The 17,572-nt window shown below is 40.1% G+C and overlaps 1 protein-coding gene across 1 annotated transcript in view; it reads left to right on the top strand.

The window, feature by feature from the left end:
* Positions 1-17,572, top strand: part of LOC149279317 (inactive rhomboid protein 1-like) — a 466,620-nt gene that overhangs the window by 249,697 nt on the left and 199,351 nt on the right. The window contains exon 13 of the mRNA XM_089501319.1: positions 781-875. Within this exon, the coding sequence (XP_089357445.1) occupies positions 781-875 (95 nt within the window). The remainder of the gene's footprint in view (positions 1-780; positions 876-17,572) is intronic.

Genomic DNA, 17,572 nt, shown 5'->3' with positions numbered 1-17,572 from the left:
TTGTATCACTGTGACCTGTTTCAGCCAATCACAGAATTGCTATAAGCTTTTTGTAACATTTGCAAACATCTAGGTATCAGTTCTTTATTGACATCTATGTAGAGGAACAATATTTTAAACTTTTGCCTTCTCATCACCTTAACTAACCAATGCAGCCGTTTTCCTCTTTATTTTTTTAATTACCCAGATGTTTACTGGAATATTGAAACTAGATGGACAGTCCAGGCCTGACTAGATTTTTCATTGGGGTTGACCCCAGGGATCTCTCTTGTAGCTAGTGGACACCCTCTCATTATGTCATGGTGATAAGTTCTTTGAGGGAGAAATCCTTGCTGACTGGTCTCACTCTCATCAAGGACCAAAGCTTTGTATTCACGCTTTCCTAATCACACTTTGTGTGATTATTTGTTGGTGGATTAACTGTGGACGTGATGGGTGTAGCCAGCGCCACCAGTGCCAGTGCGATGGGTGAACAATGACTGCTTTTTTGCTAAATGCTTTAAGTGACAAAATATTTATCGTCAAAGGTTTAAAGTAGAAGAAATGCTGGTATAAGAGGTCATAGTGTCAATTAAAGGGTAAGAATCTAAAATTTGAGGATATCCAAGAGAAGGAAAATGACAAAGTACTTTCTGAGGTCTTACAATAGATGTAACTTTTTTTGTGTGAAAGGTAATTGAGAATAACGGCTCTCCATGGACTAGTTTATCCTCCACGCTTAAATAAATTTTTTACTTTTGCAGTAATTTTCCCTCAATAATCATTTGTCACTTGTTACAGGTATGCACAAAGAACAGCAAAGGAAAATATCCTAATCACCTTCATATGGACTGTGCTATAACAGGTAGACCCTGTTGTATTGGAACAAAAGGAAGGTAAGATACAGTTTAAAAATCAACTGATTTTATGGAAAGGTGTGTGTGTAGTTATATAAAAAAGTTCCCTTCTCACCCCTGTGGGTGGTATGTGTCTTCCTCAACCTTGGGTCCTCTTCTAGAGGCCTGAGGGTTCTACACAGTATCTTTGCTGTTCCTAGCACTGCACTCTACTATAGAGTGTTATGTACCTGTAATCGGTTGGAGCCACTCTCACCTAAGGAGTCACAGCCCTGAGTGCTCCTATGACCACTTGATGGAGTTAAGTTAGGGTGACCACATTTTATTTCTGCTATTCAGGGACACACTATGAAGCGGATGAGATTACACACACACACACAGGTGTATATATATATATATATATATATATATGAGTGGCAGCATATCTCGGGGGGCACATCTTGGTATATATATATATGTACTGTATTGGCTCGAATATAGGCCGCACCCGTTTATAGGCTGCACCCTAAAAGTTAGGTGCTTTTTTAAAGAAAAAAATTTCTGCCCCCCCTGAGATATGCTGCCACTCTGCCCCCAAGATGTGCCCCCCGAGATATGCTGCCACTCTATCCCCCCCGAGATATGCTGCCACTCTATCCCCCCGAGATATGCTGCCACTCTGTCCCCAAGATGTCCCCCCCCCGTCAGACCTACAGTGCAGACTCCACGGGGTCTTGCGGGCCGGCGGGGGACATCTACGCATAACGCATATTCAACTTACGGTGCCGGCACTTCCGCCGTGGGAAGTACCGGCAAGGAAGATTGTTATCGTACATCGAGCAGACGTGCCGGCAGCGGAGGCTGTTTCCGCGCATCGCCGCTGCCGTGACCGTCTGCACGATGCGCTTAGACAACCTCTTAGACAACCTCCCATGCCGGCACTCCTCCTGTGCTGGCAGGGGAGGCTGTCTGAGCATATCAGAGAGTAGGATGCAGGTCCCCTGCACCGCTGCGGGGGATCTGTATCCTTACCCTGCTGCCTGCCCGGCGCCCGGAACTGCATGTCCCAGGCGTCGGGTGCTAGACCCTGAATATAGGCCGCACCCCCACTTTAAGTCTTTAAGTGCGGCCTATATTCGGGCAAATACGGTATATATATATATATATATATATATATATATATATATACAGTATCTCACAAAAGTACACCCCTAACATTTTTGTAAATAGTTTGTTATATCTTTTCATGTGACAACACTGAAGAAATGACACTCTGCTACAAAGTAAAATAGTGAGTGTACAGCCTGTATAGCAGTGTACATTTGCTGTTCCCTTAAAAATAACTCAACACACAGCCATTAATATCTAAACCTTGGCAACACAAGTGAGTACACCCCTAAGTGAAAATATCCAAATTGGGTCCAATTAGCCATTTCCCCTTCCTTATGAGTCTTGTGACTCATAAGTTTTACAAGGTCTCAGATGTGAATGGGGAGCAGATGTGTTAAATTTGGTGTTATCGCTCTCACACTCTCTCATACTGGTCACTGGAAGTTGAACATGGCACCTCATGGCAAAGATCTGAAAAAAAGAATTGTTGCTCTACATAAAGATGGCCTAGGCTATAAGAATATTGCCAGGACCCTGAAACTGAGTTGAAGCATGGTGGGCAAGACCATACAGCGGTTTCAGAGGACAGGTTCCACTCAGAACAGGCCTCGTCATGATCTACCAAAGAAGTTGAGTGCACGTGCTCAGCGTCATATCCAGAGGTTGTCTTTGGGAAATAGACGTATGAGTGCTGCCAGCATTGCTGCAGAGGTTGAAGGAGTGGGGTGGGTCAGCCTGTAAGTGCTCAGACTATACACCACAAACGGCATCAGATTGGTCTGCATGTTGTCCCAAAAGGAAGCCTCTACTATAGATGATGCACAAGAAAGCACGCAAACAGTTAGCTGAAGACAAGCAGACTAAGGACATGGATTACTGGAACCATGTTCTGTGGTCCGATGAGACCAAGATAAACTTATTTGGTTCAGATGGTGTCAAGTGTGTGTGGCAGCAACCAGAGTAAGACACCTACAGTCAAGCATTGTGGTGGGAGTGTCATGGTCTGGGCCTGCATGAGTGCTGTCGGGACTGAGGAGCTACAGTTCATTGAGGGAACCATGGATGCCAACATGTACTGTAACATACTGAAGCAGAGCATGATCCCCTCCCTTCAGAGACTGGGCCACAGGACAGTATTCCAACATGATAACGACCCCAAACAAACCTCCAAGACGACCACTGCCTTGCTAAAGCAGCTGAGGGTAAAGGTGAGGGGCTGGCCAAGCATGTATCCAGACCTAAACCCTATTGAGCATCTGTGGGGCATCCTCAAATGGAAGGTGGGGGAGCGCAAGGTCTCTAACATCCACCCTGTCGTCATGGAGGAGTGGAAGAGAACTCTAGTGGCAACCTGTGATGCTCTGGTGAACTCCATGCCCAAGAGGGTTAAGGCAGTGCTGAAAAATAATGGTGGCAACACAAAATATTGACAATTTGGGCCCAATTTGGACATTTCCACTTAGGGGTGTACTCACTTTTGTTGCCAAGGTTTAGACATTAATGGCTGTGTGTTTTTTTTAAGGGAACAGCAAATGTACACTGTTATACAGGATGTACACTCACTACTTTACATTGTAGCAGAGTGTAATTTCTTCAGTGTTGTTAGAAAATCACTCCCTCTGCTCCCACACCAAAAAATAGGTATAGATCAAATAAACAATACATAAAACAGCACTTGCATGTATAGATCAACTGAATAAGACATACAAACCTTATATTTCCAGGTATACATAAATTATGTATAGAAACATAGCAGATCAGGTATAGATCAACAGATTAACACACAAACCCAGGTTTGCATGTATAGATCAATTGAAATTCACATGAGAACTCAACACTGAAGGCATAGAATCAGACTTACAAATCCTGTATTTGTAGGTATACAATAGTAATGTATGGAAACATAGCATTGCAGGTATAGATCAACAAAACACACAAGCCCAGTATTGCAGGTATAGATCAACTGGAAATCACATGTAAACTCAGCACTGAGGGTATAGATCAAATAAACACATGGAACCCGCATTGCAGGTATTGATCAGCTGAATACGTCATACAAACCCTGTATTTGCAGGTATTAGGGCTGCAACTAACGATTATTTAAATGCATTTTTTTTTATTTAAAATGTAATAAAAAAACTTACTATTTACACTTTCATCTCCTTATCGCAATGGCATTTCTCTATTCACCTTCTTATTTTACTGACATAATAATAAAAGCTACAAGAACCCAAACACAGTGTTTCTCAAACTAGGTTTTAATACAAAGTTATTAGTAAATATTAATTCATATGTTAACTATTTTTCATATTTAATAAAAACTATGAGAAAAAAGCCTTGTTTATATTTTCTTTTATTTACCAAACTGCCCCCAGTTATGCACATCTGACCCCAAGCTATGTCAGAGATTCCACTGTGCCCCCTGATATGCCACTGTGCCCCCGATATGCCTTATACTCCTTATATGCCGGTGATATGCAACTGAGCCCCCTGATATACCTTTTACCCCCAGATATGTCTTATGCCCCCCCCCCAACAAGACAGAAGCACACATTGAGGTGTTCACTGACATGTTACAGAAAGAGTTTGAGAAAATAGAAAGAAACAAAAAAAGACAGTATAATCTTAGTAAAGTGGAACAAGAGTCCTTAAAAAGGCTAAAAGAAGACAAAAACATTGTAATTAAAGCTGCAGACAAAGGGGGAGCGATCGTCATTATGGACAGAACATACTATCTAGAGGAATCTTATAGGATTCTTAATGACACAATAACCTATAAGAAACTGTCCAATGACCCTACTAAAACCTTTAAAATTCAATTAAAACAACTTTTACAAGATGGCTTTGACAACGAAATACTCAACAAAAACGAATTCCATTTTTTAGATAATAAATTTCCCAAAATACCCATCTTTTATTTTCTCCCTAAGATTCACAAAAATCTAAAGAAGCCCCCCGGACGCCCTATCGTTAGTGGGATTGACTCCCTCACTAATAACGTTTCACAATACGTGGATACATTCTTACAACCTTTAGTGTCACTAAACCGTTCACACATTAGGGACACCACACATATCTTACAAATTCTGGAAGAAGTAACATGGTCTACAGATTATATATGGGCTACAGTTGATGTGGCCTCACTATATACGGTAATACCTCATGAGTTGGGTATAGAAACAATAAAAAAGGCAATAATAGAGGATAAAAAAATCAACTCTCTTCAGAATGATTTCATAATTAATTGTATAAGATTCATTCTTACACACAACTATTTTTCGTTTGATGGTAACTTCTTTCTCCAGACATGCGGGACTGCTATGGGAACCAGATTCGCGCCGAGTTACGCAAATCTATATGTGGCAGATTGGGAAGCAAACCACATTTGGGACAACAACCCTTTCGGCGCGAATCTGGTTCTCTGGAAGAGATATATAGATGATGTCCTTATCATATGGAACGGACGGGAAGACCGTCTATTGGAATTTATTACATATCTAAACAATAATGAATATAATTTAAAATTCACCTCTTGCATAAACAAATCTCATATAGATTTCCTCGATCTCACATTGTTCGTCGAAAATAATACAATCAACACAAAAACATTTTTCAAACCTACGGATGGAAATGGATTTATACACTTTTCTAGCCGACATCACCCTAACTGGATAAAAAACATCCCAAAGGGACAAATTACTAGGATTCGCAGAAATTGTACTAAGGATCAAGATTTCCTGGAACAAAGTAATCATCTTCTGAGTAAATTCAGTGAAAAGAAATATCCAAATGACCTACTTACCAATAGTCTAGAGGCTGTCCATAAAATTAAAAGGGAGGATCTTGTACATAATAATAAAAAACAGAAAAATAGGGAAGATTTTGACTTCTCGTTTATTACACAATTTAATGATCAGGCTCCATCTATTAAAAGGGCCATCAACAAATGCTGGCCCATACTCCTTGAAGATACGGTGTTACGAAAACACCTCCCAAATAAACCAAAGATTATTTATAAAAAACTGGCAAATTTAAAAACACTATTGGCCCCTAGCGCTCTCCCACCCATAGAAAAAATAAATAAACATTTTCTTGCCACAAAACCTCCTGGTTTCCATCGTTGTGGCTATTGCAAAGTCTGTAAGACTTCCTATACACAACCAAAGAAAACAACATCATTCACCTGCACAAACACTGGAAAAGAATACATCATCAAAAACTTTATACACTGTAACACTAAAAATGTTATATATTTGCTACAATGCACATGTGGAAAGCAATATATTGGCAGAACGACGAGAGAACTTAAGGTTAGAGCGCTTGAACACTTAGGAGGGATCCGTAACAACAACATCAAACACAGTGTCCCCAGACACTGTAATACATGTAGCTCCTTTTCATTACCTAATTTTCAAATTATAGGGATAGATTCAGTAACGGTACACTGGAGAGGAGGCAACATCATCTCTACACTCTCAAAAAAAGAAACACAATGGATTTTCAATTTCCAAACATACAAAAATTTTTTTTTTTATCCATACATGGATAATCTATCTCTCTCATACACCTGTCTAACACTGACACACTTACCTTATATGACCTATATCTCTCACATTTATTTATTATTTTTTTGAACTGTGAACATAATTATGTATTTTTTCCCGCCCCTTACCTCCTTTATACCTCCATGAGCTTGGATCTTCAATATAGCTCACAGAATCATTTTCCATAAGCTCCGATATCCAGCTCCTGAAAAGAGATCACGCCGAGAACTGCCTCAGCGTATACGTTGCTTAGATACACCTCGTTATACACAGAAGACCGAAAAACGCCCATCATTGACGCATCAACATCTGAATGTAAACCATGCCTATCCAGAGAAGAAGAAACGAGGAGCTTGATTCGTTGCTAGGATACGACGCAAGGAAGTGATGACGTTTTCTCCCAACATGCACCGTGACACTGTGAGGAGCTTGATCCGTTGCTAGGATACGACGCAAGGAAGTGATGACGTTTTTCCCAACATGCATCGTGACACTGTGAGGAGCTTGATCCGTTGCTAGGATACGACGCAAGGAAGTGATGACGTTTTTCCCAACATGCATCGTGACACTGTGAGGAGCTTGATCCGTTGCTAGGATACGACGCAAGGCAGTGATGACGTTTTTTCCCAACATGCACTGTGACTAAAAGCATTCCGGAGGACATTTAAAGTGGACGGCTACAATCAATTTTTATTCTATTTTTACTCACCACGATTGCGGATTATCATAGCGGATGACATCAATTGATATTTATTTCTCCTGAGGAAGCCCAGTGAGCGGCGAAACGCGTTGAGAAGTTTTTTAATCTGCATGTTCCTGATCCACTACAATGGACATTTAGTTTGAATAGCGACTTGAATTCAACCATCCTAGATTTTAAAGAATAAAGAACAGTCTTCATACCTCAGACGAGCCTGTTGTGCTGGCACTGTTTGTGAGTGCATTTCACACCTTTTACATAGCTTCTTGTTCTTGACAATATTACACTATAAGATTATTTCTTTTTCCTATGTACACATGCGCCCCGAATTTTGCTGGTTACGTGTTTGAACGCCGAGAGGAGCGTTCTGGTTGGGCTGCGGCAGTGATACATTAGAGAAGTAATTTTTGGTTCCTATTCTTTTACCATCACCTTACACGTGTTTTTTGGGTGTTTTTAGTTTTGCCCCCCTGATATGCCTAATATCGATATGCCTTATACCCCCTATATGCCACTGTGCCTGCTGATATGCCTTTTAACTTCCAATATGCCTCTCGCCCCCATTTATGCCTTATACCTCCCTATATGCCACTGAGCACCCCGATATGCCACTCCGCCCCCATAAATGCCCTGCACCACCCTGAAATTCATTATATTCCCTGATTCACCACTCTGCCTCCCCCAGATATGCCACTCTGAAATTCATTATACTCCCATACACCACTCTACCTCCCCCTATACACCACTCTAACTCCCCCAGATATGCCACTCTGCCTCCCTGAAATTTATTACACCCCATACACCACTCTGCTACCCTGAAATTCATTATACCCCCATACACCACTATAACTCACCCATACACCACTCTGCCTCCTCCCCCCTCCCATACACCACTCTGCCTCCTCCCCCCTGCCATATATTATTATCGATTTTATCGATTAGTTGTTACAGCCCTAGCAGGTATACATAAATATGTTATGGAAACATGGTATAGCAGATATGGATCAACAGAATAACACACAAAGCCAACTTTGCAGGTATAGATCAATTGGAATTCACATAAAAACTCAACATTAAAGGTATAGATAAAAACCCCTAAATTACAGGCATAGATCACAGGTTGCACAACCCAAAGCCAGCCCTGGCGTCCACACTGCCCACTTAGAACCTGACCAGCAAACAGATAACACTCATAGGACTTGCCATCTTTGTCACCAAACAGCCCAGCATGAATCAAGTTTGTCCTCAAACAGCCCGGCCTGTGCCATCTTTGTCCCCAAGGCTCAAACACCCTGCTTTAGCCATCTTTGCCATTCCACAGATCAATTATACATCTATGATACACACAAACACTTTTACAGTCACTCACTAATTCACACTTTTATTTACATAATTCATTCACACAATCATTTACACATATTCATTAATGCATTCTCACAAATTCATTCTCTCCCTCTTTCAAACAATTCATCCACATATTAATTCATACTCTCACTTACACAATTCATCTAATCATTAATTAGTTCATGCTCACTCATTGACACAATTCAATCTCTCACTCACTCTCACTCTTTATTTCAATATTCTTACTACCCTCTTTCTCACTATCTACCCCATTACTAACCTCTTTCTCACTGGTTACCCTACCTTTATCCCAACTGAGTACTCACGACAAACATTTTTTCCTCCTGCTGGGACACCAGCAATTAACCCCTTCAGCGCCAGACAGAACCAGTGTTGTAGAGAGAAGGGGGGACACCGCTGGGCTGGAGCTACGCTGGCGCTGTGGCTAGCTGACGCTTAGCTACAGAGTGTTCCTTGACAGGTGTATTTGGGTTATTTTGTGACTAAAAGACCACATTTGGGAAGTGTTTTTCAAATTGGAATTTTGACATGTGGACATCCTGCCCCCATGTGTTTGGGACATTGTTGAAGCTGGTCAATTCAATGTACCCCATCAAACCATATATGTTTGAAAACTAGACCCCCTAGGGTAATTAAAATGATATTTTAACCCTTTCCATGCACTAATTTTACCTCCAGCCTTTTTTACAAATTTGTAGGTTTTTTTTTGTTATTTTCCGCATGCGTCATACTTCAGGTATGAATTTACCTCTCCTGGTATATGTCACTGTCAAACACCACAATATGTGTTCAGCAACATCTCTTAAGGACAGAGATACTCTCCATGCATGGGTTTGTCCGGTTATTTGGGAGATATTAGGCCAACTTTGAGAGGTGTGCATATTTTTGCAATTTGGACATCTGGTTAGTCAGCTATTTTTCTGGAGAGGTCACGGTGGGTGTTAGGGTGGGTTTTCAGTGACCCTGATTGCATTGCTTTTGTTGGTCGCCTTTAAGGCTCTTTTAAATCAGGCGTCTGTTGCCATACAATATATGGCTACGCTGACGTCTGGGGACCCTTCTGCCGATCTCGCTTGGGTGAAGAAAGCGATCCTAATTTACTTTCTACAACCCGTTTAAAGTCATGACATGCCAGGCACGTCAGTTGTCGCCAACAGGATGTTCTTCAGGGTGTGCCTGGCATGTAAATTGTCATGAAGGGGTTAATCTTTTTGTGGTTTCCCCAGCATACAAATAACCACATGTACATTTCAAAATATAGGTGACAGAATTATAGTCACATGTATAAAACGCCTTCATTTTAAATTGTATAAGTGTATAAAAGTGTCACCTTTAATTATTATTATTGTTTTATATAGAATCATCAGATTGTGCAGTGCTACATAACAATTAGTACCGTATTTGCTCCATTATAGGACAAGGTTTTTTTCAGAACAAATGTTCTGAAAAATACCCCTTGTCTTATAATCGGGATCATCTTATAATCAGACCTCAAATAGGTCTGACTATCAGACTAAGATCCAGATCCCCCGCAGCACTGCAGGGGACCTGGATCTTCCTCTCTTATTCCCCCCCCCCAACTTACCGGTGCTTCTGACTCCCTGGTGTGTAGCCGGGGCAGAGTGTAGACGTCTACGCGATTTGCATAGACAACTTCCGCTGCAGCCGGAAGGAGGTGCGGTTAGAAGTCTTGTCTGCTGTCAGAGAAGAGAGTTCCCCACACCAGCCAGGACTTGTGATTTCCATTTTCGCTGGCCGTCCAAACCTGGCCCTTGTGAAGGGGGATGGTGTAACTGACTTACCTGTAACTGCTACATAACTGCGGATGTAGCAGTCTCCCATACTCACCACTGCCGGAGAGGATCCACATGCTGCCGAGCCGTTCCTAAGATGGCCGACCGGCGTTCCGTACCCTCCAGCGCACATGCGCGTGCCACACCAGAGATGGACAACGGAATGAATATAGGGCCAACGGTGCATGCGCCCGCCATAACAAAGATGACCGACCGCTACAACCTGCGGCGGACTACACATACGCGGCCTGCAAATTAAAGGGACATAACCCCTTTTCTCTATACATGCCAGCAATTAGTAGGAGGCGGGGTTATCTGTCTGGGGCTATTTAAGGACACCTTAGCGGACCACCCATTGCCTGTCAAAGAGTTTCTTATTTAGTACTTTGGGCTCTGTTGCTGATTTTGTGTCTCTTCGGTTTTGACCTCGGTTTGTTTTTATCGTGCCTGCTCCAATCCTTGACCTCGGCTTTGCTTCTCAGTTATCCTGCCTGCTCTAACCCTTGGCCTTGGCTACGTTTTTGACTTCTCTGCCTACGTTTTTGACTTCTCCGCCTACGTTTTTGACTTCTCCGCCTACGTTTTTAACTTCTCCACCTGTGTCTGGTCAGGCTCTGCATTGTGGATCCCCAGCTAATAATCCTGACCATTTCTTGCTGGTTACAATTGGTCCTGGTCTCTTGTATCCTGTCCATATAAAATCTCTAAACTAGTATATGTCTGTTGAGTATTGGTGCTGGGCAAACTCTAGCAGTGAACTTACATTCCATGAGGTCAAGGGACTCTTTCAGTGAGACTTTAGATGACACTATGCATTTGGTACATAAATATTGTGAAAAAAGGCCCTTTTTGAGGGATAGCAAATACAATACACAATCTAAGAAAAAGGTATATACTGTATGATTTCACTTCTACCACTTGTTTTACATGAGAATTATTTTTATTCCAAGAAACCTTTTACCTCGAGGTGAAAGGAAAGGTCCAATGTGGCCCACACGTATGCCAACTTCTATATGAATAGATTAAAAATCAAACATATATATCAGTTACCTTTTTTCCAGAATGTGGAAACATTATAGATTATGTTTTTCTGCTATGAGTGGGCCTTGTAGATCATTTGGAAACCTTTGCCAGGTCCTTGAATAACATTGAATCTAGCATTCAAGTCACCATGCATTACCATAACACTGGAATTGCATTTTTAGATATTTTGGTACAGATCAATCAAGGTGCAATTAGTACATCATTATACATGAAGCAAACTATCTCCTTCACTTTGAGAGCTTTAATCTCAAGAATTGACTTCCCTTCTCTCTTAGTGACTTGCTTTCTGTAAGTGGCCAGTTTGTGCACCGCAGCAGTTAGTGCAACACAAGAGTTATAAGAGAAAGTAAGGTAAGCCATAAATTAATTGTTTAAATTCTGTAAGTGTTCACGTCCCTCCCTAAAGTATGAGCAAGCTTGGAGATGCTTGGAACAGCAGTTCCTGGGTCTATATCGCTGTGGCAAGTGTGAACAATTGGTCTCTCTGTGGAAGCTGAGGTTGGTGCTCTGAAGAGGCACATTGAAACACTGAAAGAGATTGACAATCTTGAGAACAGTCTCTTGCTCACTGAGCAGAGTTTAGATGGGGCCCCTAGCAATGAGGGAGTAGATCAGTCAGAAGGGAGTCAGGCACATAGCTGGGTGACAGGAGTTTCTCCATCCCAACAATTTTGCCCATTTAAGTGAGCATGTTGGGGAGGCAGACTCAGAGGGGGGCTTTCCGGAAAAAGCTGTTCTCCCTAACAGTCGGGAGAGCAGCTAATCCAGTGTGCAGGGGATCCGAAAGGAAGGGAAGCCCAGGCAGGTTTTAGTGGTAGGGGATTTTATAATTGGGAAAACAGACAGGGTAATCTGTAGCTCTGATCGCAGCAACCGAATGGTTTGCTATCTCCCGGGTGCACGGGTTTGGCATGTTGCGGACAGGGTGGATCAGGCCCGGACTGGCCATCGGGCACACCGGGCATTTGGGCCGCGGCAGGGCCGGATTGACTTAGGGGCTAATGGAGCTGCAGCTCCAGGCTCCTACCTTAAAATAGGCCTAGTCAGGACCGGACTGACTGGGCCTATCCGGCCTCTACGGCCGCATTAACGCAGGTCATAAGGGGCACCTGCCCCTTAAGCCCTCCGCAACTGCGGCCGGGAAGCCCCCACCAGGGCAAGCCTTACGGGTGTGCGGCCGCACAGGGTTTAAATTAAAACAAAACAACCAAGGAGCGCATATACATGAGGAGAAAAACAAAAACAACACAAATAGTGTAATATGTATGTAAAAATGAAAAGTAAAAAAGGGTGTAAGATCCACTCACAAACTTGCTGAATAAGTCAGGCTCATCAGGGTTCAATAATAGCAGAATTTTTATATCTTCTACAACTCTATAGAAATAGAAAAAACCCACAAATGGTGCAGTATCTAAAACAAATCCGCAGAGAGGAAGGTCTGGATACACTTACAATTATTGCAGGCACAACTATATCGTAGTGTGCAAAAACGCATATAGAATGAAGTCCCAGATCCTCTGTATAGAATGCTCTCTCGGGGTTATGTCAGCTCTCTCTCGACGCGTTTCGCCAGTGCTATACTGGCTTCCTCAGGAGAAAAGTTCAAAAGTTCAAAATCCGCATTTATCTGTGTGGAGTTTTGGGTCCGTGTCGCGGTTAAATACAATTTCCGGGTTGTGAGCGTCCTGCGTCATTAGACGCGTCCAATCCGGCTGTTCGTCTGCCGTCACGTCATTGGCGTCGTGTACGCGATTACATAGCCGCGTACAACATTCTCCGGCTACTGGTCTGCTCGCTCCCTGCTCGGATTAAATGTATAACCGCACACGCTCCTGCTTATGGAATGGATAGGATGCCGACACTATAATCATTAAAAGGTCCAAGTTTGTTCAAATCACGAAATCAATCGAGACAATGTATATCAAATAACAAACATGAAACACTGTCTTTTGGTGACTATTTAGCGAATATTCTTCAATAAAATCAATGGACCAAAAGTAGTCTGTCTTTTCTATAGTTATATATAAAATAATCAATGTTTATTATAAAAAATTAAAATCAAATAAAATCACAATACTTATTTTTAATAATGGAACCAATAAAAAGTTAATTTTGTAATCAATGAATTGTGTATTTATAAAACTATTGTTATTATATCAAAGAGATTGTTTTTAAATATAGTTTTTAAATATTATTTTTAATGTGTCAAATCTACAGACATGATTTTTTAGAAAATCTACAGACATGATTTTTTAGAAGAGTATTCAAAGGGAAAAATAGAAAATAAAAAATACATTATTACAAATTTCATCTGGGAACAAGAACACAATTGAAAACAGTATTTTATACATATTAATAAAGTGCCAATTAAAGTGCTGAAATGAAGTGCCAATTTAAAGTGCTATACTATGACCATGTATCATTACCCTTAAATGGGTATCATTTAAATATGATGTGCAATATTTAAAGTGCAATGTTATGCTGTATTCAAAAGCACAAAATTATGGCATAACTTATCTATTTAAGGTGCAATAATCCACCTTGATTATTTTAAAGTGCAGAGATGTGCAGAATGACGGAGAAAAGAAATATGTCTCCTAAATTTATTTTTATTTTTTTTATGTCATGAAAGCTAGGATGTCTAAGTCTGTATTTAATCCCCCTTTTTTATGAGTTTGAAATTTAAAAATCCACTCAGTCTCCCTACGTGCTAATATTTGTTGGAGATCACCTCCTCTCCAATGAGGGGAGATAACATCAATCCCTATAATTCTGAATTGTGGTAAAGAGAAGGCTCTACACTGATTACAATGTTTGGGAACGCTATGTTTAAGATTTTGATTGCGTATACCACCCAGATGTTCTAAACCTCTCACTTTCAATTCCCTTGTGGTTCTACCAATATACTGAGTGCCGCATCCGCACTCTAACAGGTATATCACATTTTTGGACCTACAATGGATAAAATGTTTTATTATATATTCTTTCTTGGTATTTGTACATCTAAATTTAGTGGTTTTTTTACTTTGTTGGTGACATGTTGTGCAAAGTTTACACTTTCCACAACGAAAAAAACCAGGATTTTTCTTAAAGAGAAAGTTATCGTCCTCTTTTATCTCTTTTATTTCTGGCAAGACACTTGGCGCCAGTATTGACTTCAGATTTTCAGATTTTTTATATATGACACTAGGCTTTGAAGGTAAGTGATCTTTTAAGATGTTATCTTGTTTTAAGATTGGCCAGCATTTTGCTATCGCCTTTTTAATATCGTACGCCTTGTCGTTGTATTTTGTCAGAAAAGCGAAATCAAACGTTTTCGCCAGTTTGTCTTTTTTGTCTTGCAGAAAGAAATCTCTTTTTTTATCCTTTACAGCTTTAAAGCTATCGTATAATAGCTTATCAGGATATTTTCTTTCTCTAAACTTATTTATAAGTGTCTGACTTTGAATGGAAAAATCCTCCTCTTCAGTGCAATTTCTACGTACCCGGGCAAATTGCCCTTTTGGTATGTTGTGCAACCACTGAGGATGATGGCAACTTGAAAACTCGATATAACTGTTCCCATCAGTGGGTTTGAAGTACGTTTTTGATTCTATTTTGTTATCCTGTATAAAAAGTGTAAGGTCCAAAAAATTAATTTGCGTTTTGTCAATAGAGGAAGTGAACTGTAAATTATAGTTGTTCGTATTCACGAAAAGCAGAAAGTTACACCCTTTTTTACTTTTCATTTTTACATACATATTACACTATTTGTGTTGTTTTTGTTTTTCTCCTCATGTATATGCGCTCCTTGGTTGTTTTGTTGTATCGTTGAACACCTTGAGGAAGAGTGTTTTTGGAAGCTGCAATCTTGGGGAGTATTAATTTAATTATTATTATTTGCACTTCACACGTGGAATTTGGATCTCTGTTTTTGTGGTTTACATTTATTCCTATTCTTCCTTGATTCATTTGCACGTAAGGTTATGGCTTATTCTAATAGCCAATACACAAGCACTAGAGAACAAAGATTTCTCAAAATTAATAGTTTATTCACTACAAATCATGATGATTCACATCCATCAACTAAGCTTTTTAACCATTTAGAGAAACTAGCTGAGAAAGAAATTAAAAAGTGGTGGGAAGTAACCTTTTTGGAATATTATGTTAAAAATAACTTAGTCCCTAGGGGCCTAAGAGTCCAAAAATACCCGGCATTCGGTCAGGATAATGCAGAATTTATGGAAAAATGGAACAATATTTTAATAAAATGCTCAATAGATCTGATGAAGAGTCTAATTGAGCTACAACAGCAGCAGTTAAAAGAGATTGAAACAAATATCAGGCATACAGAAGAAGAGATTCAAAAGAATTTCGATTTGCCAGATATAGAGAAGAGGAATAAAATTCTTAAGGACAAGATCTCTAAGATAGAGGAATCTATCATAGATAACAAAGGGAAAAATCTTAAGAGAGATCAAGATGACATAAAAAGGGGACTACATATAATCCCTCTAAAAACACAAGACATTAATACACATAGAGAGAGAACACATTGGAAAACAGATAAAAGTAGGAGCACATATAGAAATAATAGGATGTCTTCTAGGAGTCAAGAGAGAAATTATTTTCATCAGTCTAGAGGGAGAAGATTTCCTCAAAATCCCGATAGGCAACATACTGTTTTTTCACGACCCCTTGAAAATTACAGTAGAACAAGAAAAGAGAGCCATTCTGGTGGCTTTAGTCCATCCCGCACTGAGAACATAACGACTCCCAACAAGTTTTTTTAGACAGGGAGCGGTTCCAAAGAAAGGGACCACCTTCAATAGATGTAACATCTCACACCCCTGTGTGGGAGACCAAAAACAGGTTTTCCACATTTCTTCATTCTCCCCAAAAAAAGCGAAAGACAATAAGAGGAAGAGAGGACATAGAGGACAGGGATACAGATTAGAGACAACAGGGACGCCCTCTAAAGATATTATAAATATTTCACAAACTCAGTTAGAACCAGCAGAAATGTCATTGTTGGCCAAAGGCCTTAAATTCGCACCTAACAAGGGACCCAACGGTTTTTATTTATTTATAGACACCCAGAGATTTCTTAGGAAACTGACTGTAAAACGTTTTTTTCTAAAAAAAGAATTAGTGCAATTTGAGAATAATGATAATATCATATCAGACACATTCATACACACGCCATTTAGACCAAAATCCACATTTTACCCGGAACACGAGAAAAGTGAGCATATCCAAGTATTTTCAGATATGCTACTTCAAGAATTTGAGAAAATTGAAGCAAACAAAAAACGAAAATTTAATACATCCAAAGTAGAACAAGAGTCCTTAAGAATACTGAAAGAGAAAAAACAGATAGTCGTAAAACCTGCTGATAAAGGGGGTGCGATAGTCATCATGGATAGGTCCTATTACCTAAAAGAAGCATTTCGCATCTTGGGTGACGAAACTACATATCAAAAACTATCTGGTAATCCCACAAAAGCTTTTCAAGCGGAGATTATGAGATTGCTACAAAAAGGTAAAGAAGATAAGATCTTGAATGTACATGAATTTAACTTTTTGAAAATGGAGGCACCCAAAGTTGCTGTATTTTATTTTCTACCAAAAATACATAAAAATGTTTCATTACCACCAGGTAGACCCATTATCAGCGGGATCAACTCTTTGACTAGCAATATCTCTCAATATGTCGACTCTTTTCTACAGAAATATGTGCGTATGATCCCATCATACATTAAAGATACAAAACATATTCTCAACGTATTGGAAGAGGTCCAGTGGCAACCTGACTATTTATGGGTAACAATCGATGTATCGTCACTATACACCGTTATTCCTCACGATTTAGGAATAGAAACCATAAATAAGGTTTTAAAAAAAGACATCAGTATGAGTGATCTACAAAGCCAATTTATTATAAATTGTATCAGTTTTATTCTCAAACACAACTTTTTTTGGTTTGAACAGTCATTTTATTTACAACTCTGTGGCACCGCCATGGGGACCAAATTTGCACCAAGCTATGCCAATTTATATGTGGCAGATTGGGAGGCCAACTCCATCTGGGCCCATAATCCGTTTGGTGCAAATTTGGTCCTCTGGCGGCGCTATATCGATGATATCCTAATAATTTGGAAAGAATCGTTGGGGGAGCTACATGACTTTCTGCTTTTCGTGAATATGAACAACTATAATTTA

The sequence above is a fragment of the Sceloporus occidentalis genome, unplaced genomic scaffold (assembly GCF_023333645.1).
Source record: "Sceloporus occidentalis isolate IW3139 unplaced genomic scaffold, rSceOcc1.0.p SCAF_171, whole genome shotgun sequence".
In the NCBI taxonomy this organism is placed as follows: domain Eukaryota; kingdom Metazoa; phylum Chordata; class Lepidosauria; order Squamata; family Phrynosomatidae; genus Sceloporus; species Sceloporus occidentalis.
This window is presented reverse-complemented; position numbering and strand designations above follow the sequence as displayed.